The sequence below is a fragment of the Misgurnus anguillicaudatus genome, chromosome 5 (genome assembly GCF_027580225.2).
Source record: "Misgurnus anguillicaudatus chromosome 5, ASM2758022v2, whole genome shotgun sequence".
Taxonomy (NCBI): Eukaryota; Metazoa; Chordata; class Actinopteri; order Cypriniformes; family Cobitidae; genus Misgurnus; species Misgurnus anguillicaudatus.
The window spans coordinates 4,092,664-4,119,209 of record NC_073341.2 but is presented as its reverse complement, the minus strand read 5'-3'; the positions used below and the strand labels follow the sequence as shown (position 1 = coordinate 4,119,209).

At 36.5% G+C, this 26,546-nt stretch overlaps 1 protein-coding gene across 1 annotated transcript in view; it reads left to right on the top strand.

Moving 5' to 3' along the window:
- mtor (mechanistic target of rapamycin kinase) overlaps nt 1-25,849 on the top strand; it is a 146,150-nt gene extending 120,301 nt beyond the window's left edge. The window contains exons 37-58 of the mRNA XM_073867426.1: nt 6,086-6,201; nt 10,295-10,412; nt 12,735-12,932; nt 13,372-13,472; nt 15,408-15,504; nt 15,627-15,725; nt 15,821-15,943; nt 16,029-16,211; nt 16,541-16,675; nt 16,990-17,164; nt 19,107-19,242; nt 19,336-19,483; nt 21,043-21,165; nt 22,713-22,795; nt 22,911-22,983; nt 23,065-23,139; nt 23,212-23,347; nt 23,440-23,505; nt 23,775-23,855; nt 23,985-24,065; nt 24,179-24,284; nt 25,479-25,849. Coding sequence (XP_073723527.1) covers nt 6,086-6,201; nt 10,295-10,412; nt 12,735-12,932; nt 13,372-13,472; nt 15,408-15,504; nt 15,627-15,725; nt 15,821-15,943; nt 16,029-16,211; nt 16,541-16,675; nt 16,990-17,164; nt 19,107-19,242; nt 19,336-19,483; nt 21,043-21,165; nt 22,713-22,795; nt 22,911-22,983; nt 23,065-23,139; nt 23,212-23,347; nt 23,440-23,505; nt 23,775-23,855; nt 23,985-24,065; nt 24,179-24,284; nt 25,479-25,494 — 2,469 coding nt within the window. The 3' untranslated portion in view covers nt 25,495-25,849. The remainder of the gene's footprint in view (nt 1-6,085; nt 6,202-10,294; nt 10,413-12,734; nt 12,933-13,371; nt 13,473-15,407; nt 15,505-15,626; nt 15,726-15,820; nt 15,944-16,028; nt 16,212-16,540; nt 16,676-16,989; nt 17,165-19,106; nt 19,243-19,335; nt 19,484-21,042; nt 21,166-22,712; nt 22,796-22,910; nt 22,984-23,064; nt 23,140-23,211; nt 23,348-23,439; nt 23,506-23,774; nt 23,856-23,984; nt 24,066-24,178; nt 24,285-25,478) is intronic.
- The last annotated feature ends 697 nt before the right edge of the window (nt 25,850-26,546 follow it).

Sequence of the window (26,546 nt, the reverse complement as noted above, 5' to 3'; positions counted from 1 at the left end):
CAATATGTCTGTAACATTTATTAACCAAAATGTTTATATGAACTCTTTACTCCAATGTGAAGATGCCCAAGATAAAAAAAACATTGCAGAAACATGTCTATATTATGTTATTTTCACTTTAAAATGTCCAATTAAAACCTGTGTAAAATTAAAAAATGTCATTAGCCTTTACCAGTAGAGGGCAGCCTTTACGTTCAAACGTGTTTTTTAGACAGAATGTAAAGATAGCGGCAGCCATCTTTAGAAGCTAAGCTAACAGGCTATTGCTCCGTGGAAAAGTTTGAATAACAATGGCGGGATGTAGTTTTAATGTTAAAATGGCAAAATGGAATATAGAAGAGCTTTTGAGAGAATTGGGTGTTCCTTTACGAGCCACAACACAGCGAAGAGCTGAGGAAGAGAAAGCAGAGAAGCCCGGGGAAGAGGCGCCAGCCTCAGACTCTGCTGCGAGCCCGTGGAGGACTCAGTAACCTCGGCTGCCACTCAAGCTTCGTATCGTATATGGACAGATTCCTGGATACATATTTTTAGAATCGTAAACTTCATCTTATTCACTATACAGTATGCGGTTTCAGACGCAAAACTGCAAATGGATTTTATATTCTGAGTGCTTGAATCAACGCGAGCTCTCTGGAGAACGTGCATTTTCACATACAGGTAGGAATTATATGATTCAGACATATTTTAATCCCTTTCTTTTATTTCAGTGATATATGGCACGACAAGTTTAATTCCCTTTTTCATCAATGTAATACATTGTAAACGTATTAGTTTGTAAAGACGTCAGTTTCGCGTCCTCGGGTAGCAGTGATCGTTTGGCATCGGTATTTTAATTAATTACGAAATTTGTATTTTATTTTTAAATTGCTATCTTGTGTTTCTGGGGCATTCGCGGATTAATGACTCATTTGAGTCATTTTCATTACAAAGTGTTGCAAATAAATGAGTCTTTTGAGTCGACTCTTTACAAAGCGAATGGGCCAAATGTTTTAAAGTGGTTCGCGAATCAGTTTGAATGAATTGTTCAGATCGCTTCAAACACGGAATCGTCCGAAGCTGTTTTACTCGTAACCTATGTAGAAACACGCAGAATATAACCAGTGTTGGGTGACGTGGAAATGTATTTACCAATCTTTTAACTAAAAGCAAAACTTCACACATGTACCCGCCATTACATACGCGCGACCGCCGACCTGTTCGTCGTCAGACACAGTTAAACGCGTGCAACCTCCAGAAACACTGTAGCACAGATTGAAGAAAATCCATCGATGATTGACGTCTGATTCGCTGTTTAATGTACTGTATGATGTAAGTGATTCTCACAAAACACACGTGACATGACAACGTAAGAAAACATGAGTTTTGTCTAAGTGTAAACTGTCAATGTCCTCAGACCATCTTAGGAGATTCCAACTTTATACATATACAAAACAAAACTGTTGTCAGTTTACTTGTCTGATATTTCAGCTACAAGCTACATTTTTCTGTATACTGTTGGTGTATGTTGCAGTTTTACACATACTGTAGAAATGCCCTTCATAAGTATTCTTCTGTTTGCTGTGGAGTCAAGAAATGTCTAAACATTAAAAGATGAACATGAGACAAAAGTACAGAATCTGTCGCATTATTTTTTTTAATGGGCACTGAGCTGTGTCCTGATTGTTTACACATGAAAAGCATAAAATATGTAGGATCAGTTTGATTCACTTATGTGCATTTGTGTACAATACACATAAGTCAGCATTTAATGCTGTTGTTCTTTGTTGTTAAAGCATGTATGTGTTGAAACATAAACAAAGGTTAATAAAATGTGACATTCTAAACTTCTGGTATACTGATATTTATCTTACCAATTTCTGGTCTCCACATCAAACAGAAAAATCTTGTCTTTATTGTTCTGATACTTATGGAGGGCACTGTGTGTGTGCGCGTGTGTGTGTGTGTGTGTGTGTGTGTGTGTGTGTGTGTGTGTGTGTGTGCGTGTGTGTGCATATATCTAGATTTATTTTTTCATGAGTAACTAGTAACTCGCTACTTGAGTATTATTTTCATTGCATACTTTTTACTTCTACTTGAGTAATTATTTATTTAGTTACTTTTACTTTAACTTAAGTAAAGTTTTTGGCTACTCTTTCCACCTCTGTTAAAATCTTCATGAATCTAGGCTGAGTTTGCCACGTTGAAGCCTAAATAATCAGACAGATAGTAAGTTAATCGCCCATCGCTCACAGCCCAGCACCTGCACCACTGCATGCGTATCGCGCTGACAAACATACACCTGATTTTACTGCCCTGACGAAATCTAAAAGTATAATTTCTCTTATTAGAAGCTAGCCTAATGTTTGCCAGTTATTAAAATGGCGGTTGTAGTTTAAATAGAGGTCGTGAAATAATTAGCATTGACAAAAAACTGCATAAAACAATGTTATATTCCATATTATAAACTTTTGGTTATGTGTACTTAAGTGAGTAAATAAGTTAAATTCTTAATAAGTGTGATATGGCTCTTATTTACCCCTTTAAATGTAGAATAAAGCTTACTCGGGTATCTTACAATGCACTTATGTTGTTATGCAGTTTTAAAATACAAAATACGAACATGTCTGGATGTAGATAAAGCCTACTTGGTCATATTACAATGCACAAGTTTTGTTGTATGCAGTTTGAAAATACATGTTTGTAGAAAAAGTATATTGTACAATGCACTGATTTTGTTGTTATGCAGTTTCAAAATACAACATGAGTATGTTTAAATGTATATGTAGTCATCATCACTGATATATCTCTGGCCCTCATGACAAACTAATTGAATAGCCCTGTCGTAGATGCTCAACACACAATCATATTCATAAATAGTAAAGAAATGCAATTATATTAGGCTATCAGTGCTGCTGTCGCTCTCTCTTATCGCTTATTTTAAAAATGAGCTTATGATCAATAAAATGCAGCTTATATCTGCTGCTTTTGGTGACGTGAACTCTGGCCTCCGATGATGTAATATGACGATTTTTGCATCATCGGAGGACTTTTTTGCAGAACCAAAATGCAGATATCTCTCCTCTCAGGGGGAAATGATGGAGGGAAACATGGTCATTCAGTAATACTGCCGGGTTTCTACAGATACAAAGCTGAATGCTAAATCGGTGAAGTATCCCTTTAAAGGTGCAGTGTGTAATTTCTGGAAGGATCTCTTGACAGAAATGCAAAATAATATACAAAACTATATTATCAGTGGTGTATAAACACCTTTCATAATTAACCGTTATGTTTTTATTACTTTAGAATGAGACGTTTTTATCTACATACACCAAGGGTCCCCTTACATGGAAGTCGCCATTTTGTGCTCCCATGTTTCTACAGAAGCTCTTAATGGACAAACTTTTTTATTAAGTTGTCTCCAATCATGACATGTTTGTCCTGTGGTGGCTACCGTAGCTTCTCTATGCATTTCAAAAGCGAGGGGTGAGCTGTGAACTGAGCTGTTGGTTGCAATTTGGAACCTCACCACTAGATGCCGCTAAAATATACACACTGCACCTTTAAGTCTCATGTTTTTAAGATTATCTTAAGTACTAAAGGATTTTTGGTATATTATGTACAAAACTAGTGTGTGAAAATAGGGCACTTTAAAGGGATTGTTCACTCAAAAATTAAAATTATTTAAATTACAATTCTAAAAAAAAATTAATAAGAAAACACTGAGGGCTTGACATTAACTTTTTGAGGAACTTGTCCTTCGGACAAGTAAATTTGTGTTTCACTTGTCCATGCACAAAAGTCACTTGTCCGGGTAAAGTTTTATAATATAATGTATTTTTTGTGTTTTGCTAATCAGTGGCAGAGCAAGGGATTTTTCATAGAGGAGTCGGACAACTAATTTTTTCTTACACTTGTCCTACAAAAAATCCACTTGTCCCGGACAAGCGGACAAGCCTTAATGTCGAACCCTGAACATGTGCAGCACAGCCGTTATAGTTGGTTCTAGGCTAGCTAGAGCGGGTTCTCTAGGCTTGTGATCCCTGTATTTACATAAAATGGTCTGTGCTAAGCCCCGGATGTCCTTAAATGCTGGAAACACCCCTGGTTACAAGCCTGTATACATTTCTGTGTGTGTGTGTGTGTGTGTGTGTGTGTGTGTGTGTGTGTGTGTGTGTGTGTGTGTGTGTGTGTGTCAGGAATGCTTCCACGTATTGAAACCAAACTTTGTACATGAACTTGGGACTCCAATGCGAGGATGCACAAGATAAAAAACATTCTAAAATTTTACATTTCACAAATCACGTTAGTGACCGCACCAGAGCAAGCACACTTTTGCGGTTCCTCTGGAAGTGCATTTTCTAGTTATGTTTTGTTATACAATATTGTTTTTGTTTGTACAGTAAAATGTGTTAACATGTTAATGGCATTTATTTTGAAACAGTTAAGATAACGTTTTAAACCGTGGTTAAACTAACATTTGATTTAGCAATATAAAAACAATCCCCAATTTTGATGCCGCTATGCTTATAAAAACGTTTTCTATAAATCCCTTATGCTGCCCGATTAAAACATAAACCTTGCAAATTACATCAGAAGTACACATATCCTAAAAATTAATCTTGTGTGACTAATACGCTGTAAACAGGTGAATTTAGATCATGATATTTGAATGTAAGTCAATGACAGTTGGGCATACCAAGATGGCCGCCCGAACTCTTCTGGTGGCTTTCGCCGTTACATTAAGTGTTCTATCCACAATCCAGTCATTTAAATAGATCAATGGATAATATGTACATCTATGAGAAGTCTTAAAAAAAATTTAAACATGCCGCTTAGACAGTATTAACAATATGTTTAGTTAGTGTTTTTTATTTGTTTTTGTATTTCACAGTTCAGGATGAGTACAGTCACATTATAAGATAATGTCCAACTTTAAGATTGTTAAAATCTGTGCTCTTTGCTTTTTTAGTTCAGTGATTAAACGTAAAATATATTTAGCTTTTTCTGAGGATAGTAAAATGACGTCAACTGCTCGTAACTCAGCTTGTTACTAAAGTGTTATGTCTGCGAGAGATTACGTAAGTGTCAGGCACTGAAAGGATCACAGGCCAAACCCAAGAGCTGCTCCCAATCCACAACACACAGATCTGTGTTCAGATTCCTGGCATCTGCACATGGAGCGACCAAACTCACTGCATTGCTTTTCTGTGGAACTGAAAGATCTCAGGAGATGAAAACACAATACATCTGACACATCTTTTACTGTAATCAGGTTTTTAACTCACGGGTTTCCCAGTGTCCTTCCATGTGACTTCTGTTCAGTATTACTTGACCTTACATACCTGATCACTTCTGAAATGTGAAAGATCATGAATTGCAGATGGTCGTTCTTACATGAGGCCGCTGCCCAGAATGGTCTGCTCACGATCTTGAGGATTTCTTGACTCATGTCATCTAGGCTCTGTGAGATGTTATTCAGTTTTAACCTCCTAAGACCTGGACATCACATTTTATTGTTGTTTTGCAGCATAATATTTAATTATGTGTAACTGAAACCTGTTTTACACAAACATGGACAAATACACTGCTTCAAGTTCTAAGAAATATATTTGGTTATTAAATTTATTGGTTCTTCCTAACCCCAAAATAGCTGGTAGAAATTTGAAAAAAGACAAACCAATCTCGGGTCTTAGGAGGTTTAGCTTTGTTTTAGTCTCTAGTTGCAGGTAATGCAGCCCGTGTGAAATCTCGTTTATTTTTTAAAGGTAACGGCAATAGTAGCAAGTTTTAAAAGATGTGTTACTGGGATACATGGAGATGCTCTGGAAGGTAAAAGCTGGCTTTCAGCCTCCATGTTCTGGTCAAAATGTGTGCTATTGAGTTTCAAGAGGGGTGTAGATTTCAACAATCTCTAATTCTTAGCAAACTTTTTCGCTTTTGACTCTTAATGTGGTGTGGAGCAGTCAATAGCCTGTTATGAAGTCTTACATTTCCTTTTCATTTGCGTGTCACAGGACAGAGTTAAAATGCTGTTTTATAATGACTTTGGGTTTGTGTGTATTGTATGTTTTTATCTGTGTTTAAGTGTTTTCTTTGCCTTTCTCAGATTGATGCATTTCAGCACATGCAGCATTTTGTTCAGGGGATGCAACAACAAGCGCAGCACGCCATTGCAGCTGAAGACCAGCAGCACAAACAAGAGCTACATAAACTCATGGCAAGGTCAGTACCAAACACACACAAATACATTATATATATATACAAAAATATGTATATAGGTGTAAATGTATTTGTAAAATAGCCTATTTAATTAAATATCAGCATATTACTTATACTTAATATTTCTCTTTGCTTTGTCCATCCTAATAACGAAAACTAGTTTGTGCAGTGCCCATTTTGACTTTATGCGTTTTATTAGGGTACAGTAGCATAATGTGGGTTGTGTGATTGCTGACATCAGTGTTTTTTGTTTGTTATTTTCTTTGTTCTTCTGCTTATCTTGTTTCATTTGTTATTACATGATTCATTGCCAGTACATACAGCTACAAACGTCATCGTACTGGGTGGCATAATATATATATTTCTGGTTTAGGTCAGATTCCAACCTCCTGCATGATCATCACAGCTTATTTTACGTATTACAGATAGATAGATAGAGACAGACAGATAGATCGATAGATCAGGGGAAATTGGTTTATGCATGTTTGTTTACTAAACCATTATCGCTTTCGTATTCGTGTGATATGGGTCTATTTCAGCATACTGTAGCTGTGGCCAGAGGCAGGTGGGTTAATATGACGCGCTGTCACTTATAAAGCTGAAACAATAGAGGAGAGCAGTGTTGTCCATTACTTATGTTTATATATCGTTATCGTATCGTTAATCTCTTGATTTAAATGTGCAGTGTGTAATTTTTAGAAGGATCTCTTGACAGAAATGCAAAATAATATACAAAACTATATTATCAGGGGTGTATAAAGACCTTTTTATAATGAACCGTATGTGTTTATTGCCTTAGAATGAGACGTTTTATCTACATACACAGAGTGTCCCCTTACATGGAAGCCGCCATTTTGTGCAGCCCTGTTTCTACAGAAGCCCTTAACAGACAAACTTTTTACTAAATTGCCTCCAACGATGACATGTTTGTCCGGTGGCGGCTACCGTAGCTTCTCTATGTGTTTCAAAAGCAAGAGGTGAGCAGTGGACTAAGCCGTTGGTTGCAATTCACAACCTCACCACTAGATGCCGCCTAAGTGGAGGGACGCGGGAACTACAATTCCCATATCTTGCGTGCCACTCTGATGCCTCTCTACAAGTGTAGCGACAATGGCGGAAGCAAAAGAAACACAAATTTTAAATCTGATGTGTGGAAAAAGTTTGCGTTCGCTGTGACAAGAAACGAGAAAGGACAAAATGTGATGGACATACAAAAAACGAGTGAGTAAATTCTTGAATGAGGAGAGTGTGTATGCCGTTTCTCAATTAGAAGGCAGCCTCCTTAGGTCGCATATGCAGGCTGCATCCGTCTGGTGTATTTAAGTTAACTGAGTATTACATTCGCAAGTCATAAGCGTGTTACAACAATATATGATTAAATAAGAATAAAAGTCAACTTGAAAAAATTTAAAGGAACAGTATGTAGGATTGTGGCCAAAACTGGTATTGCAATCACAAAACTTGTGGCTAAAACTGGTACTGCAAACACACAACTGGTGGCCAATACACAAAATGACAACATAAGCATCAGTTGTGGGCTGCAACTCATAGAACAATATTCTGGCCAGACCACTGTTGTCAGTGATATAAGTACTTGAAATGAAAATGATTTCTTAATGTCTGGTGACATATCAGGGCCATTTTATGATTAATTGATATAAATTTCTTACATACTGTTCCTTTAATATTCTGAAATAAGACGTCTTCATGATGTATGCAGCCAATCAATTTTATTTTATTACATGGTCTAATTATTTTTGTCCTTTTTATGAAAATTGTAAACACTACACTACACTACACTCTTTACATTGTAATGTTCAGTCTTGTTTAATAAACACTTATGGCAGTTTTTTCAAGTCTTTATTTGTTTTTTCCTTCCTGCAAATGGTTCAATAATTACCGTACCGTGGGCATCATACCGAAATACTACCGTACAGGGAATTTTTTTATACCGTTACATCCCTACTGGAACCCATCGTAATGTTAAGTCTGTGTTTTTTTTATTTTATTCTTAGTCGTGTGTTGCACGATGACACACAGCCCTCTCACGTGCCAATCACATTGTTTAGTTGGTCTGTCACGTGTGTAGCTAAGACATTCACGTAACCCTGCTGCACGCATCAGAAGGTTTTTACGAAAGCAGATGAAGGTGAGTGGTCACGCAATCGATGTCTCTGCTTTTGCACATGCGCTTTGAACTGTGTGTAACACATCTGAGCCCATGTGAACCGCTCTTGATCCCACCTCTGCTAGTCGGCCAGTGTGCGATTGCACCTGGGGACGGTACAGTGCGATCACACTAGTCAAACGAACTAGGCTTTCAGGGTCAAATGCGCTCTGAAATGGTTTGGTTAAGATAATATGAGCGCGCCCTTAGTTATATTAAGATATTCAAGTATTTTTTACTTGCATACCATACCAAATAACATTACTAATGTGCATTTTGAGACAAAATAATAGCATTGATATATGTTAAGATATGCATACAGTGTAAGAATTGAGCCAGCTCAAACATGCATATTAGTCTGGGACTATAATAAGACCTGTCAGGGAAACCACCCCAATGTGTTTAAAAACAGTGTTTGTGCAGGTGAATGTGTGAGCGTCCGCTCTGGTGACAGCTTTTCCAGTTACAAACTTGTGACCGTACACCTCAAGCGATTAAACAACACTGAGTTACTAATTCTGAAATGACCAGCCATGGAATGATACAAGCGGTGAACCGGTTCTTAAGATAATACTGGGGGAACATCGCATGGCTGAAAAAGCCTCTCAGCCAATCAGATTCGAGAACCAGAATTTTTTTTTTGTATAAAATGATTTATTATCCATCCCAGTAGGTATAGTCCAGTTTTGAACACATTTGGTTAAAACCCTGCACAACTGTTCTTGCAGGCCCATGTATACACCTTAGCACCCTGTTCAGCAGATCTCTTGTGTTCTGACCTAATGCGTTAGATGTTTTCCAGACATTTTCCTTTCCCAAGGGCTTTTCATCGTGCTCCAGCAAGAACCTTCAGAAAGAGTCTGTATCTTATCAGTCTATCACATCTTTGTCTGATCGAATGCTGTGTGCTTTACAATGCACTGTGTTTGGCTCAGAGATCCGTATCTCCTTTTTCAAGACCTTCACTGGAGCATGGACAATATAGCCAAGTGAGATTTGTTACTGAGATCTATTAAAATAATAGAAATCATGGAGATTGGAAGAGACAGAACATGTTACTGTGTAGTCTGGGTATAGCTCAGCACAGGGAAGCAGCTTTTCCTGCAAACATCGATTTTCTGGAAAAGACATTGGGAAAACACCTGTCTAATCAGCGTTCCGCCCTCCCCCTTCCCAGGTGTAAAGACATACTTTGCTCTGAAAGTACGGCGACAATAATGGGTGTTGAAGAAGGATGAACATCTGTTTTCCTCTGCCATGTCGTCTCGGGAATTCACCGTTTCCATTGGAGAGTCGTTCATGATAAGACCTGCCAGTCCGTAACTGCTGCGCTCCTGTCAGTCATGTGTTATTCTGTGTTATTCTGCTGTATCTGTGGAAACACAAAATGATGTGTTTTATTTAATAGTTTGGTATACACTAGACAGTGTCTCACAGAGATTGTTGGTCCAGTTTTCTCCCGGTGAGATCTACTTGTTCATCTGAGACGAGCTATTCCTCAAATATCTGGCCTAAAGTCAAGTCTGAATACTCACCCCAGTCAATGACTGTGATATGTACGCTGTTTCCTCAGCAGCGATGCATTATGTTCATGTCATTGAAAAGCATCTCAGAACCTGGGGAAGTTTATCCTCCACTGCTTCTCTAATGAACTATAACCATGACAAATGACTGCTATGAATCCCGCTTTTCAGCATTTTTATTCCTCTGAAATATCCATTACTGTAACTCATCATTCTCATACTCAGATTGCCAAATCAGTGTTGAATGATAGCTCATTTATAGAGGAAAGAAAGATATGGACTGAATAAGAGTCAATGCCTGTTCTCTATCCTGTTATTTTGTCCAGACTGATTGTGTAAAGGTTGTTTAAAGTTCACATCCCAGGATTAACCGAGCTTCTGGACCGTGTTTGTCCTGTGTGTGCAGGTGTTTTCTGAAGCTGGGAGAATGGCAGCTCAGTCTTCAGGGCATCAATGAGAGCACCATCCCAAAAGTCCTCCAGTATTACAGCCACTCCACAGAGCATGATCGCAACTGGTACAAGGTACGTCTAAAAACACTTCATGATATTTTTATAAATTTTACTGTGAAGTACATTTCATAATATAATGATTACATTAGGAGCACGAAGTTTCATTTCACAATGATTTCACGCATACAAAGCACACGCTTGGCTATTTCTCAGATTAAGGGCAAAATTGGGTTGCTGCAATTTTGAAAATTAAAATTCCAAATTTGACTAATTTGTATACATCAAATTATCAGTCCTTAAGTCAGGAGCGATGTTATGAGCTTGGTTGAGACAATAAGATAAGGGAATTTATGATTTTTTTTCCATTTTCTCAACTATGTCAAGTAAATGTGTCTTTACCATCACATCATCGAATATATGTGAAAAATAAAACTTAAATGATAAATCAGTGCTTTTAAAACATTTTGTGGTTTCACATGGAATCTAATTTATCTTGAACTTAATGAGATTTTTACTTGCAAGATGAATTATAGTCATTTATGTATCTACATTTCTGATTCATCAATCTACCCTGGCTTGGAATCTAAGCTCATTTTAAGTGAATGCCATATATCAAAACTTTTTAATACTTTGTCAGAAATGTATAATTGTAGGATGCTTTTGTTATTTATACATCATTTATTGGCAAAATTATGTATTGTGCTGGTAATGACTTTTTGTCAAAAGACTAGCCCTACTAGCTAAGATGATGACCAGTGACGGCTCGTGACTCCTCATGCGAGGGACGCTAATTCAAAATAAGTGTTCGGAGTATCATGTGTGTGGTTCCCTTTTCCAAAATATGTGTCCTGCGTGTCGAGAGATCCTGTGTGCATCACGTGTTTTGTCAAAATAAGTGCCTGCTGCACACGCGTCAAAACCGTTTATGATAAAAGAGACCCTCACATTCACCAAATATACTTACTTAACATTAAACTCTGATTACGCATGAGTATGCGAGTATCTGGCAAACGCGAGTGTCTCTTTTCATAAACCCTTTAGACGCATTTGCAGCAGGCACTTATTTTGGCTTATCTCTCAAAGCGCAGAACACATATTTTTTAAAAAAGAACCACACACATGACGGGCTACATACATGTTGTGACGAACTTCGCATCGAGCGCCCTTGAAAAAAGAAGTCAAGTGAAGCTAGCTTTCTATGTGTAATGTACACACAATTTTAACTATTAAAGTGATAAAAATATTTAAAAAATGTTTACAAATACAGAAATTCAACACATATGGTAATGACGCATAATAGTGTACATGCCCAACACAAAGAATAAAGAGTTGATTTACTTACTTTTCTGAACATCAAGGCATGCAGCTTGAAATTAATGTGCTCCACTATGTCATTAGGTTATCATGGCTACCAAATAAACTTTTGATGAATAAACAGTGGGAAAGTCCCTTTATGCAAAGTGTGTTGGAAATGACAGCCATAAAAAGTCTAGGCTTGTTTTTGTTTATACTAATTAATGGTGCTGAAATTTATTAGATTTAATTAGTTTTTATTAGAATTATTACACCCTGGGGACATAAATAGGCCCGAATTCTGGGAAATACCCGGTTACAAAAATCCCGGGGTGCACGTACAGTGCGGGCATACTATTCTGAGGATGCCGTGAGCTAGGGTCCTTACCAGTGCCCGAACCTGCGTTCACGATATACTGATTCACGAGCTAGGGAGCTGATTGAGACACAATCAGTGAATAAGGACATACTAGCCTACAGGATTTTGCCTACAATACACTACGTTTAAAGTGGATCAAAAAAGTTCATCATAGAAAAGCCATTGTTTAAAACAAGAAGACAAGTTTTATGAAAGATTTTGATTCACTTCAAATGTTGACTAGTGTAGTGTGATTTCAGGTGCAGTCTCTCTTATATTGCTCACTTCAGTTCATAGAGATCTCTGCTGATTATTTAAATCACACATGTTTAATAAATGTAAAGAGCAGTGCTACACCAGGACTGGATTTTAATTTCCCCCATGAACTCTCATTATTATTGTTGTTTTGTCACAATGAAAAATCTTATTTTATCCTTTTGATTTGCGGCTGATCTAATACGTTCTTAAGAGCTCTCGTGAGATTCCCACATAACCACTATGTGTTTAATCAGAATTATTTAGAAAGAATCAATCTGTTCCCCAAAATCTTTCAGCGTGACGCATTTAATTTAAGTGCTTCTTGAGAAATGTTTATTTTGGTCATGGTTACGCAGCTGTCTTTTGTTTTACCATCTGACTTTATATTTGCAGGTGACTGCTTGCTTTCGCTAACAGCTGAACTGTTTGTGACAGTGACTTGCGTTGGCTCTTTAACTTCATTTTTTGTGTGTGATTTTTTGCAGGCGTGGCACGCTTGGGCAGTCATGAACTTTGAGGCCGTGCTTCACTACAAGCACCAGAATCAGGGCCGCGATGAGAAGAAGAAGCTACGGCACGCGAGCGGTGCCAGCGGCAACAGTGAGGCCAGTAACAGTGACAGTGAAGCAGACAGCGCCGAGCACAGTCCTGTACCTTCACCCGGACAGAAGAAAGTCAATGAGGTGAAGAACAAAACCAAATCCAGACATCAACATCCGAGCATTATTAGAAGCTTGTGTGCGAAGCTTTCGCCAGCATTTGCCATTACCCAATTTCCAAACAACTTTACAAACAACTAAACAATTTTCTAAAACAAGTAAACAAGTTGAAAATGGATTACCATTAAAGCAGGGCTGGCAATCTTCATCTTTGAATGTGTTTGTCACGCCATATGAACAGATCTTCAGTCTGGTACTTTAAACAGGCTTTCTCTGTTGCTGCATAGAGTACATACACAGCAAATGCATTGATGTTTATTGGCAACTTTTGGATTCAAACATAAAGTTTCATTTAAACATAAGTGCAGCCGAAAGAAATAGTATGCATTTATTTACATGATTTTATGTTGATGTAGTCAGGTAACGTTTTGGACTCAAATTTTGTGTTTTTTTTTTTTTGCAGGATTTATCCAAGACTCTCCTTCTCTACACAGTTCCTGCTGTGCAGGGATTTTTCCGATCGATCTCCCTCTCGCGTGGAAATAACTTACAAGACACACTGAGGTAAGTGAGTACGCACTGGTCTAGACAATAATAACATTGTTGTGTTGTGTATGTTTGTGAGTCTGTATAGAGGCTGCCCCCTTGTGTTATAATGTACTGACTCTCTACATTCAGTGTTTATACTGTGGTTTACCTTCAAAGCTTGTGAAGGCCAAATAAAAAACTGTGACCCATGCTGGCAAAATGAGTCGGAATTAGCAAATTTTCAAAAATGAGTTATTTATATTTTGACATTCATTATTAAACAAACTTCAAAACGATGTATGATTTGCTGGAATCTGAAAGAGCTACACATGTTGAACTTGACAGAGTCAGCAAAGTCTATTTTGAGAAAAATACAGTTAAAATATATTTGAGGGTTCCAAAACAAAATCACCACATCCATACCTTAATATTACAGCGTCTACAATCACAGGTAAAACTAATAAATTTATCACACACAATCAAAAACAATCATATAGACCAGTGATTCTTAAAGTGTGGTCCGCGGACCACTAGTGGTCCACCAACCCCCCCAGTGGTCTGCCAAAGATAACCTAAACTAGGCAAGTGTTTTAAATCATTACTTATTTAAGTAGATTTTTAATGCACTTGTGAAACTGTGATATCAGTTCTTGCCATTCTGTTTTAATAACGTAAAAATGGATTGGTGGCTAAACCAAAGAGGAGTCAAAATAAAAGATCAAGCGTCAACTGAAGCAGCTAAAATCCACAGATCTATTAGTTTTGTTATGTACTAGTTTTTGTTTCATCCCTGATTTTCGTGATTTTGGACATTAAGGGGAACATTTTTTTCCAGCTTTTTATTGTTGCCATAGACTTTATATACCTCAGTTTTAAACTAATGGCTCTTTGGAATGACATTAAGTAGGACCTAGGCTGTTATAATATGTTTAATTGCAGTTTTTTTCCACATGTGCAGTTTGTTGTTCATATTAAGTGTAACTCATTTCACATTTACTTTTTCAAATGAAATAAAATGTATATAATAATTTCTGAACAGCATTGCATTTGTGTTTAAAAAATTAGTTTTTGACTTGAAACAGTTGCATATTAAATTTAAATTTAGCTTAGCATTCCTTTTGTTGTTGATTTTTGGGGGCGTATTAGAGTGGGAATCTGTTAGGTGGTCCTCAGAAAAAAATTGGAAGATAAAGTGGTCCTTGGGCTGAAAAAGTTTGAGAAACACTGATATAGACAATCATATTTTTTTCTTTCTTTTACTGCTTGATTGACATTGAGACAGACAGTTTTAAGATCTACTGTATTGCAAGGGTCTAATATGTTTTTACAAATCAGATAGTTTTCCTTAACAGTTAACCAAACATTTACTTAAAACATAACAGATTAAATTTGAATGAATTATGGTCAAAACGGATATTTTTCAGGGTTCCCACGGCTCCTTGAAATCCTTGAAAGTTTGTGAATGTGGGGGAAATAATTCAAGGCCCTGGGAAGTTTTTGAAAATATACATACATAGATACAGGTCATTGAAATTGCTTGAATCTATTTTAAGCAATAAGTTTTCTGGAAAAAATCCATATTATTCCCTGTGTAGTGTAGGATAATATCATAAAAATTCTAGATGTTTTAACCACACGTGCTAAACTGTTCGCTTTAAATGCTTATATATTCTGTATGCGAATGTTGATTCATACCAAAATGCTTTTTTGCATAGTTGTGTTTGACACATGAAAACGTCTCGGGTTACGTATGTAACTGTTGTTCCCTGAGAAGGGAACGAGACGCTGCGTCTCTCTTGCCATACTTCCTGCGTCCCTGTAACGCCGTCTTTGGCAATATTTCAGATAGCAATATACTTCCTGGCTCTTACATCACCCTGTCTTTGTCGTTAAGCCTCACCATTGGTTGAATTTGATGTACACATTCAGACGCACTTACATTTAATGATTGAAAATTACTGTCACCTTTAGAGTCCTGACCTTATGGTTCGACTACGGCCACTGGCCTGAGGTCAATGAAGCTCTAGTTGAGGGCATTAAAACTATTCAGATAGACACCTGGTTACAGGTAAGACCACTTTTATCCTTCTTGTGCATAAATACTGATATAATACTGTGCATAGGCTGTATATCTAAATTTCACAAGATTTTTGATGTTACAGCACAAATCATCTTTCTCTTTTAAATCAGGTGATTCCTCAACTGATAGCTCGTATTGATACTCCACGTGCACTGGTGGGACGTCTCATTCACCAGCTGCTCACTGACATCGGCCGCTACCATCCACAGGTAACTTGAATAAAAGCAAAAATGAGTTAACAGTAGACAGCTGTAAGGCCCAGCATGTGATTGTTTCTTTGACATTGATCTGTCATCTCTCACAGGCTTTGATTTATCCTCTAACTGTTGCCTCCAAGTCCACTACCACCGCACGGCACAACGCAGCCAACAAGATCCTGAAGAACATGTGCGAGCACTGCAACACGCTTGTCCAGCAGGCCATTATGGTACAAGAACACACTTCATGATTTTATAATGGGTCATAGAAGCAGTTGTGCTCCGGTTACTGACACTTAAATTGTCTGTCATCAGGTGAGCGAGGAGCTCATCCGAGTGGCCATTCTGTGGCACGAGATGTGGCACGAAGGACTTGAGGAGGCGTCACGGCTGTATTTTGGCGAGAGGAACGTCAAGGGGATGTTTGCCGTCCTGGAGCCCCTTCATGCCATGATGGAGAGAGGACCGCAAACCCTGAAAGAAACCTCCTTTAATCAGGTACACGTGTTACCTATACTCTAGCATAATAATATTTAAAGAAAAAACATACAAATCTACTGAGGAGGCCAGAATGACAATAATACACCAAGACGCTGCTTTCATGACTTTATTCAAAACATTTATCTATAGTCAAAGGGAATTTCTGTAACATCCAGTCTAAATGTTGCCAAAAGTACATGTTGAACATACAGATGATGATACATGGCCACTTTTTGGGGTCCTAATCATAATTCTTGGTTTTGTTTGAGATAAGCCAACTATACAAGTATGAGCTTGACAGTACATTAAATAATTGAGTGTTACATTGAGTCTGGCTGTGATCGCAGGCTTATGGGCGAGATCTGATGGAGGCACAGGACTGGTGCAGGAAATACATGAGATCAGGCAATGTGAAGGACCTGACACAGGCCTGGGATCTGTACTACCACGTGTTTCGCAGAATCTCCAAACAGCTGCCACAGGTCTGCCTGAGCTAAGAGTTATTATACTGTAATGATTATAGTCAGATCATAAATCATGTTATAAATATTTCAGTTGTTTTTGTAATAAATAGCTTTTTCTTAATGGGTTTACGGGTGCAGATGTTATTCTTTAACTCAAGCTTGAAGATGATAATTTATACTGTTTTGAGTTCAGATGTACACCATTAGTTAAAAATGTGGAAACAATGAATTTCTTATTATCTAAAATACTTAAATCTAAAGGCTTGAATGCACTTTATAAGTAACATGGCAATGCAGTCCTTCTACATGTTTCTGTATTCGTACATTCACAGTTGACTTCATTAGAACTTCAGTATGTTTCGCCGAAACTGTTGATGTGTCGTGATCTGGAGCTGGCAGTGCCCGGTACATATGACCCTAACCAACCCATCATACGCATCCAATCCATCGCTCCCTCGCTGCAGGTCATCACCTCCAAACAGCGGCCACGCAAACTCACCATCATGGGTAAGGTCCATATTCTGGTATTTGTTGGAAAGGTTGCTTTATACGACTGTTAAACTACAAGCCATGTGACATCTAACTGTGGGTTCACACCCGATGCGAGTTTAACAATTTACGCGAGTAGTATACATACAAAGTCAATGCAAAGACGCACCTCCTCGCGTGGGGCGATGCGAATGTTGCGATATTGGCTGGCGCGTTTCTCGCGAAAAAGCACGCTATTCGCCTCAAACGTGTCTTCGTCCAAGTTGAAAATATTCAACTCGAGCGAAAAATTTGCATAGAACTAGGTTAAATCCTGCGAGTAATCTAGAGCGAGTAACGTGATGCCCCGCGTTTGGTGTGTATGTAGCATAACGCAGTTCAACTACAATTAGAAAAACGTTTGAAATTGTAGCTTGCAATTTACAGTGCTTCTCACGCTCTGGACGTCCAATAAGAGGACGCAATAAGGTGTATAAGCTACTGCCACTATTGTGATGCGTACTATTTTAAAATGCCACAAATACAATAATCTGGTCCACATGACTGCTTGCTTTTTTACTCAACGTTTAGGGTCAGAGTTATTCATGAGATTCGAGCTATGACACCGAGTCATGTTGTCAGTCTGTTAATCTCATCAAACCAGAAGTGTGTTCTCTTCTTTCATTACTTTCTGCTCCTTTCACCTAAATGACATCACAGTGCTGTTATAATATTTAGCAGTGGATGTGAATGGACTCATTGTGTCTGTGTCCACAGAGATCCAGAACTATGACACTTTAATCATCTTTAAATCCTCTGAAATGACAAGCAGTGTCTGTGCAGAAACTATTATATAGTTTATATACTTCACAGTGGCTGAATGTAATGAATGTTTTCTCTGGGTGGCTGTTTTTATGGCATATATTTTATTATGCCCATCAGTAACTGTACTTGATACCTTTAATTGAATATTTAATACGACTTGTAGTAAAACTGTCTGGCTTCAACTTGTAACCGTAAGTCAAGCATCACTATTACTTCAGTTTGTGCAGAATTATTATGCAAGTCAATATTATTCATGGACTCTGAACCACCTTGCAATACTCTGAAACACAATAGCAACACCCTAAATACCCTTTTCACTCATTAAACACCCCAGCATTAGCCTGGTTTCATATACAGATTTGCACAAAACTTTTTAATGTTGATAAAACCAAATGTGCGTCTCATTAATCAGTGTTACACGACGTTATGTGGGTCAATGACGTGACGTTAATTATTTTGTGTCGTATGGTTCAATTAAATGGAAAAGGGTTAAAATTTCAAAATAAATTTGCAGATTACTTGCATACATTCTCTTTTTTGAGGACAAAATCTAAAATTGTATTTAATTTTGAAAGAGCATTTAAGGGATAATTGAAAAAAAGGTCAATGTTGTGTAACCAGTATGTGTCAATTGGTGTAACTAGTATTTAAAAAAAAAAATGTGGAATAAAATATAATCATCTAGTTAAGTGTAATATGATTTTTTTACATACATTTTTACATCATTTGTCAAAGATTATTTAGAAAACAGAGCTGTTTTCAGAATGTCAGGTCAAATATTACAAAAACGCATTAAAATTTACATTTAGAAATAACTAATGAAATGATATTTTTAAATGATTTTTTTATGATTATGCTTACATGCCATCAAGGTGGATAAAATATTGAATATTTCTCGTTCTTTGGCACAATTGGCGGTTACACCATTTGACATTTTCAGGTCCATTCAGTCTTAACTTTCATAAAAATGGTGCAAATGTAATTTTGTATTGCATAAAATTAACATAAATACACAATGTGCATTGAAATAAACCTGATGCGTGCTTTTAAAACAAGTTTTTTAAAAATAATCTGTTTTTGTCACTGACCCATTTATTGTTGTGAATATATATTCATGTGTGCTACTGCTTTCTCTGTTCACTTCTGTCCTCTGCAGGCAGCAACGGTCATGAGTTCATGTTTCTCCTGAAGGGTCATGAAGATCTACGGCAAGACGAAAGGGTCATGCAGCTTTTTGGTCTGGTAAACACCTTGCTGGCCAATGATCCGGCATCCTTACGCAAGAATCTAAGGCAAGCCTCTCATATTGACACACATGATCAAAACAATTTTTACAGAATTCCCATTAGGCAGGTAACAAAGATGTTTTATTGTGTATTTGACAGTATCCAGAGATATGCAGTGATTCCTCTCTCTACTAACTCTGGTCTGATCGGCTGGGTTCCTCATTGTGACACACTGCATGCGCTGATACGAGATTACCGAGAGAAGAAGAAGATCCTGCTTAACATTGAACATCGCATCATGCTCAGGGTAAGCAATCTTTAAATACTGACAAATGCAGCTTTGTATTTGCCTTCAATGTATCTGATCTTATTAAACACACAGTTCAGTGGATGCATCTCTAAAGCAAGCCCGACTGCAGAATGAAACGACAGAGGGGCACGCAAAATTTTTAAGGGAGCTTAAATTTAAACCAAAAAAAAAACACAGATTACTTCCTCATGGCAAATTTTTGAACGCAGCGTTTTCTTAAAAGGTGTATTGTACAGCTAACAAAACAGACAAAACTAATAAAACTTTAAATAATAATAAATAATAATAATATACTGTAATCTTTTTGATTTGGCATTGAATTTCTGAACACACTTGCTAAACTAATAGCATCATAATGCAGATAAAAACGTAACGCGGATAAATGTTGGAAAACCCCATACATACTAATTTAATTTTACAGGTTTTGTGCTGTTTACATGCCTGTACACAAATACCTATGAGGACTAAGATAGCTCAAACTGAAAATATTACTGTTTTATTACACGTATAGTAAATGTTACCATGAATCAAGGTTACAATAGTTTTGCATTTTACATGAATTTTAATTTTGAGAATCATGACTCACCACTGACCTTAGACACTGAGCTGTGTTACACGTTTATCTTTTCCGATCATCCTTCATTGCGATTATTAATCTATACTTCATTGCCAGTCGGAGACACATTGCCCTGTTGCGTATACATTAAATAGAAAATTACGAAACCTAAAGGAATTTTTATTATGGTTTTATTTTTATTTCAGTCTTGTAAACACACAATATGTTTTTTATTAGTGATCTTTTTTGTAAAGCCTCATTTTTAAACATTTGCCATAAATACCAAAAATAAACTTAGGGGGCATTCTCTCATGGCACCGGACCTGCATTTTATATAAAGAATACATAAAATGGTGTTTGCATGTTGTATTATACCGAGTTGTTTGGTGATGTCAGCTGGAAACATTTTCAAAGACAGGGAAAGAGATGAAAGATTTTGAAATAATTTTTTTCTGGAATAATGTTTATTAATTATTTCTCAAAGTGAAAGATATGTATATTGCTAATGCTAATGTATATAGGGGTCCGTTTTTAAGTGTTTAACTCACTTTAATGTTAAAATATGTTTGGTCATAGGAGAGACATCTCAGAGAAGCTTTTAATTTTTAAATTTTTAATCGTAAGAGTGGACAAAAAGATTGGTGTAAAGACATAACATGAAATTAAATAAGCAAGTAGTCATATTATACTGTAGGGGTTACTCAGTTACAGTACAGGCCTTGATACAGTTAACGGAGCAATTTGGGGTTAAGTGTTTTCATTATAGACAGAGGTCTTTCGGTTCAACCATGGTAGGGCTTAATGCCAGATCACCCTTTAAAAAGCATCAAATTCAAAGGTCATCCCATATATGTATGACTTTATTCAGCTGAACATTAATGAAGACTTCTGTGTATGTGCTGTTTTGGGTCCTGCTTATATTTTTCCAAAATTCCCTATTCCCTGAAACGCCTCTTGTAAATAAGTCTTTGACTAAAGCTGTTTGCTGTTTTTTGTCAGGATGGCTCCCGACTATGATCACTTGACTCTGATGGAAAAGGTGGAGGTGTTTGAGCATGCAGTGAATAATACAGCAGGAGATGACCTGGCCAAACTCCTCTGGCTTAAGAGTCCCAGTTCAGAGGTGTGTACTCATCATCTGTCATACACACACGACTCTCTCCAGTCATACATTAATGTCTATTAAACAACTTCTTTTTAGGGCTGCACGATTAATCGTAAAAACATCACAATCTCGAATCAAGCACCCACACAATCTCACTCCTAAATTATAAGGATTCGTCTGTCTATTAAACCTTTGACAGAAATCTTACCAGAACATTTCATATGTGTGGGCGCTGTCGCAGATTCGCAGCAGTCATTATATAAAGGAGGATTTTTAAACAGTAGGTTGCAATGCCAATTCTTTATTGGTTCACTTGCAAGTTTCATCTGTGCTTTAAATACGCCGTTAAACGTTCACAAGCTTTGCAACCCAGTCTCACAGCAAGTCGTGTTATAGTAATGAAAATTTTGATTAATTTATTCGTGTTTGATAACACGAATTTCCGCTGTTTTTTGTGTCTCTGGAGATGAATGTCTTTTTCGTCCTTCACAGCACAAATTTTTATCAATGGCTGTTTTCAAATTTCTTTATCGTGTCATTTTATATTTTGTTTTCTCATCATTGTTTTCTATTTTTTGATCATTGTCGCTTGGGGTTTGAGTTAGAATCACTTTCTGCGACTTTCTAACCTAAACCCCAACTCCAGGCGAGAATAGTTTTAAAAGTGGACGAAAAACATGTAGAAACCAATGCATAACATGACATCATAAAGCAAACCCCCGAATCTAACCCTAACCCCAAGCGACAATGATTTAAAAAGAGGAAAGAACGATGAGAAAACAAAATATAAAATGACACGATAAAGAAAGTCGTGCCATAGACACGAACAGCCATTGATAGAAATTCGTGCTGGGAAGGACGAAAAAGACATTTGTCTGCAGAGACACGAAAAACAGCCGAAAATCGTTTCAGCAAACATGAATAAATTAATCAAAATTTTCGTTACTATAACACAACTTGCCGTGAGACTGTGTTTCACATTTATACTGGCATCGTGTGTCGTGGCTGTCTGTCTGTAAATACAACAGGATAAGTAGTTGCTTTACTTTATTTGCAAACTGTGTTAAAATTAACATCTAATGAAGCTTCTTTTAAAGGAAAATTATGTAAAAAAAAAATTATGTGTGGGTCTTAAAAAGGATTTTACCTGTCGAGGTGGGTCCCGGATTGAAAAAGTTTGGTAGACCCTGATGTAGGTTTTAAACAGCTCTTTTCAACCACACAGTATCTTTATTTTAATAGTTTACAGTTTACATTTAAACACCAATGTGTACGGGGCAAACACCTTCTTTCATCAGTAAAAACATATATTTATTAGTGAGTCAATGAATCTTTTTAATTCAAACTAATGAAACATTTAATAAGAGATTGTAGCAATTGTCTTTAGTAAATGATATGTTATTTTGTTTGGTTGGCATTCAGAATCATGGGAGATACATGATCTTCATTTAATAACTAAAATATTGTGATTCTAATTTTTCCAGAATCATGCGGCCCTACTTCATTTTATTTTAATTTAAAACTGAAAAGAATTGTCTCACGTAGTCTCTTTTGTCTCTTTCCAGGTTTGGTTTGACAGGAGGACAAACTACACCCGTTCATTAGCTGTCATGTCTATGGTCGGTTATATCTTAGGGCTTGGAGACAGGTACAAACTGAACTGGATAACTAAAAATTTGTGTCATTTTGTGTGTGTCTGTGTGTGTGTGTGTGTAAACAAGCTTATTGAATTCAACCACATTATCTTCTCCTTCCAACCCCAGACATCCTTCTAATCTAATGTTGGACAGACTCAGTGGAAAAATCCTCCATATTGATTTTGGAGATTGTTTTGAGGTAATTATTAATAAAAAAAACAGCGTGACCAAAACAGCATCTTTGTCCATCCATGACAACCTTGTTGTTTTTATATTTTAGGTTGCAATGACCAGAGAGAAATTCCCTGAGAAGATACCCTTCAGATTAACTCGCATGTTAACCAATGCTATGGAGGTAATTTTTTGAATGTACTTTAATGTACAATGAAATGATTTATATTATTTTACTTGACTTTTCTCTGGTCAGGTGACAGGATTGGACGGTAACTATCGGATCACATGTCACACAGTGATGGAGGTGTTGAGGGAACACAGAGACAGTGTGATGGCTGTGTTGGAAGCTTTTGTTTATGATCCATTACTTAACTGGAGACTTATGGACAGTAAGATCATGATATTTCATCTTTTCAAAACTATTGACGCCTACAAGATATTGTTTGTGAATGTCAAACAATCGCGTGTTTATGTTTTACAGCAAACACGAAAGGAACCAAACGCTCGCGGACCAGAACAGATTCATACACGGCAGGACAGTCAGTGGGTGAGTTGACTTTCATCTCTATTAGGACACCTAACACCCTGTGAAAGGACTGTTTTCTTCAATGCTGTCTTCTTTACTTGTTAAACACAAATCTTGTCCCCTTAATACTCTAAAGGCTTTAATTTACAGTTTCAGTACATCACACTTTTGAAACATGTCATTAATGGTCAGGTGATAATAAAGAAGCAACATTTTCATACCGGACAGCATTTTATTAAACAAACAAATGCATGTTCATGGTGTAAACTATCCGTTTTGGTTTCATGTAGAAGCCATGGAGGGCATTGACCTGGGAGAGACCACCCACAAAAAGCCTGGGACCACAGTGCCTGAATCTATTCATTCATTCAGTAAGTCTCTGTCTGATCGAGTCTGACATACAGAATATGAATACAAATGTATAGACGTGTAGTTTTTATTAAATTATATTGTATTATAATAAGAGTATAGTTAACACTTAAAGAAACTTGTTTCTTTAGTTGGCGACGGACTCGTGCAGCCCGAAGCTTTAAACAAGAAGGCAATCCAAATTATCAACAGGGTACGAGACAAACTAACCGGTAAGCAAAACTGCCCTTCACCGTTTCACCACAGAGACATAAATACAGACATATTCATCAGAAGTGAATTACTTCAGGTTTAAATGTACGTTTTGGTGATTTGCTTCATTTAGGACGCGACTTTTCACATGATGAGACCCTGGACGTCCCGACTCAAGTGGAGCTGTTAATCAAACAAGCTACTTCACATGAAAACCTGTGCCAGTGTTATATCGGATGGTATGTGATCATCTGCAAATCAAAGAAATTTGATTATCAACTACATATCGTCGTTGTCCTTCCGAAATCTTGTATTTCCATATATTTTGAATTTCCTTTTTTTTTTTTGTCATAACTCATTATTATTGGTCACTCTTTTGTTTGTCAATGGGTTTTGCAAATATTCAATAAATAAAAAGTATTAAAAGTGCTTATCAACTTAGACAACACAGTGTGTAATCAATAAAAAAATACTGTGTTTATTCTGTTTCTTGAAAAAGAGTGAATTGGACATAAAAGCATTCGGAAGGACAGCGAAGATATGTGAACTCAAACATTTAAAATGATTGTTATAAAAAAACAAAGAACAGCAACACTGACCTCTAGAGGACTGTGGTAAATATACGTGACCTGTCTGTGAAAACCCAGCTAAAGTTATTTTTGTGATTTCAACGTAAAATCATCCTACATAATGTAAAGAACATTGTGTGACAATATAACCTCGATATCTTTAATATTAAATGAGTAAGATTATGTCAAAGATTCACACCACCATTAAAGCGTTACGGCCGGGTCACTTAACTGAAATGCTTTTTATTATCTTAAAATCTTTTTGAAAGCATGTTTTATATACAGCTCTGGAAAAAATTAAGAGACCACTTCAAGATTATTTTCAGTTTTTCTAAATTTACTATATGCTTTTAAGTAAGACCGACATCATCTACCGAAAACATTTCTGCCAAATTCCTAATAAAATAATGTTTTTATTTGCACTGACTTGAAAACAGACAAACTAACAAAAAGATGCAAGGTTTTCAGATTCTGAATACAAAGAAAACAACTTTATATTTCTTTTTAAACTGCACAATACTAATGTTTTACATGTTTTTTAGGAATAGTTAAAAATCATTATTTGATGGAATAACCCTAATGTTTAATTACATCTGTCATGCTCTCAGTCTTTTACATTACTGTTGGCTGACTTTATTTCACTCCTAAGGTTTGCTTTTGTTGTGTTTTCCAGAGGTGTACAAGTGTTTCTATAGACAAAATATAATTACACCAAAATGTTAATTTCTTTCATTACAAGACAATATTTATAAATGCATGACTATTGAAGAGCCCCTGCATTAATCTACAGTTCAACAGTTGTATTTTGTATTATCTACAGTACAGTATATATTGTATGCTCATTATTTTTCTTTCTCTTTTCAGGTGCCCTTTTTGGTAGAGATTGGTGTGCCTGCAATTCTTTGGTTATCTTTTGTTGTTAACTTGTCTTTTGACAGTTTGATAAAACTACAACATGTTTAAGGATGTCTGATATTTGGTCATTTAAAATGATACTGTAAGTAAACACAGAGTAAGAATTCAGCTGAAATTGATTTGAAAACATGTAAACATTTGCTGACTAGTACATTTTTTAAATGTTAAGCTGTGTCTGTCCAACTCACTTCAACCTCTTATACCTTGTAAAACACTTTTTTTATGAGCACAATGTATTACAGTACGAGTTTAATGTGACTGTATGCGTGTTTGAAGTTACTTGAACCAGTTGCTAATTAAACTATTCATTCACTTGTAAACTATTCACTCCGTTTTTTCTACATTCACCCAAGTAACATTAAATGATGATAAACAGTTTAAAGGGGACATTTTACAAGAGTTTTAAGATGTAAAATAAATATTATGTGAAGTTCTAGCTCAAAATACCATATAGATCATTTATTACAGCATGATAAAATTGCCACTTTGTAGGTGTGAGCAAAAATGTGCTGTTTTTGGGTGTGTCCTTTAAAAATGCAAATGAGCTGATGAAATGCAAACACTGATGTCATAATAGTGGTTTGTTGAAAATTGAAACTAAACTGTGCTGTCAAAAATTCTCTCTCTCGCTCTGTCTTTCTGCACTGAATAGCAGTGGTTGGATTGGATTGTGCAGATTAAGGGCCAGTATTATTATAATAAAATGTATTATTAATTTATTATAAATTATATTTCTGACATGACAGGGGGAGCCAAATTAAGCTATTTTTCACACACTGTAAAAAATACTTTGCTGCCTTAAACATTTTTGTAAAATCAACTCAGATTTACAAGTCATGTCAACAGAGATGAGTTGTCACAACTTATAACATATAGTTGAGAAAAGTCAACTTAATTTTTTAAGTTATAACAACTCACCTGTAGTTATAACAACTCATCTCTAGTCAAGATAAATAATAATAAGTTGAAATGACTTGTAAATCCTAGTTGATTCAACAAAACATTTTAAGGCAGCAA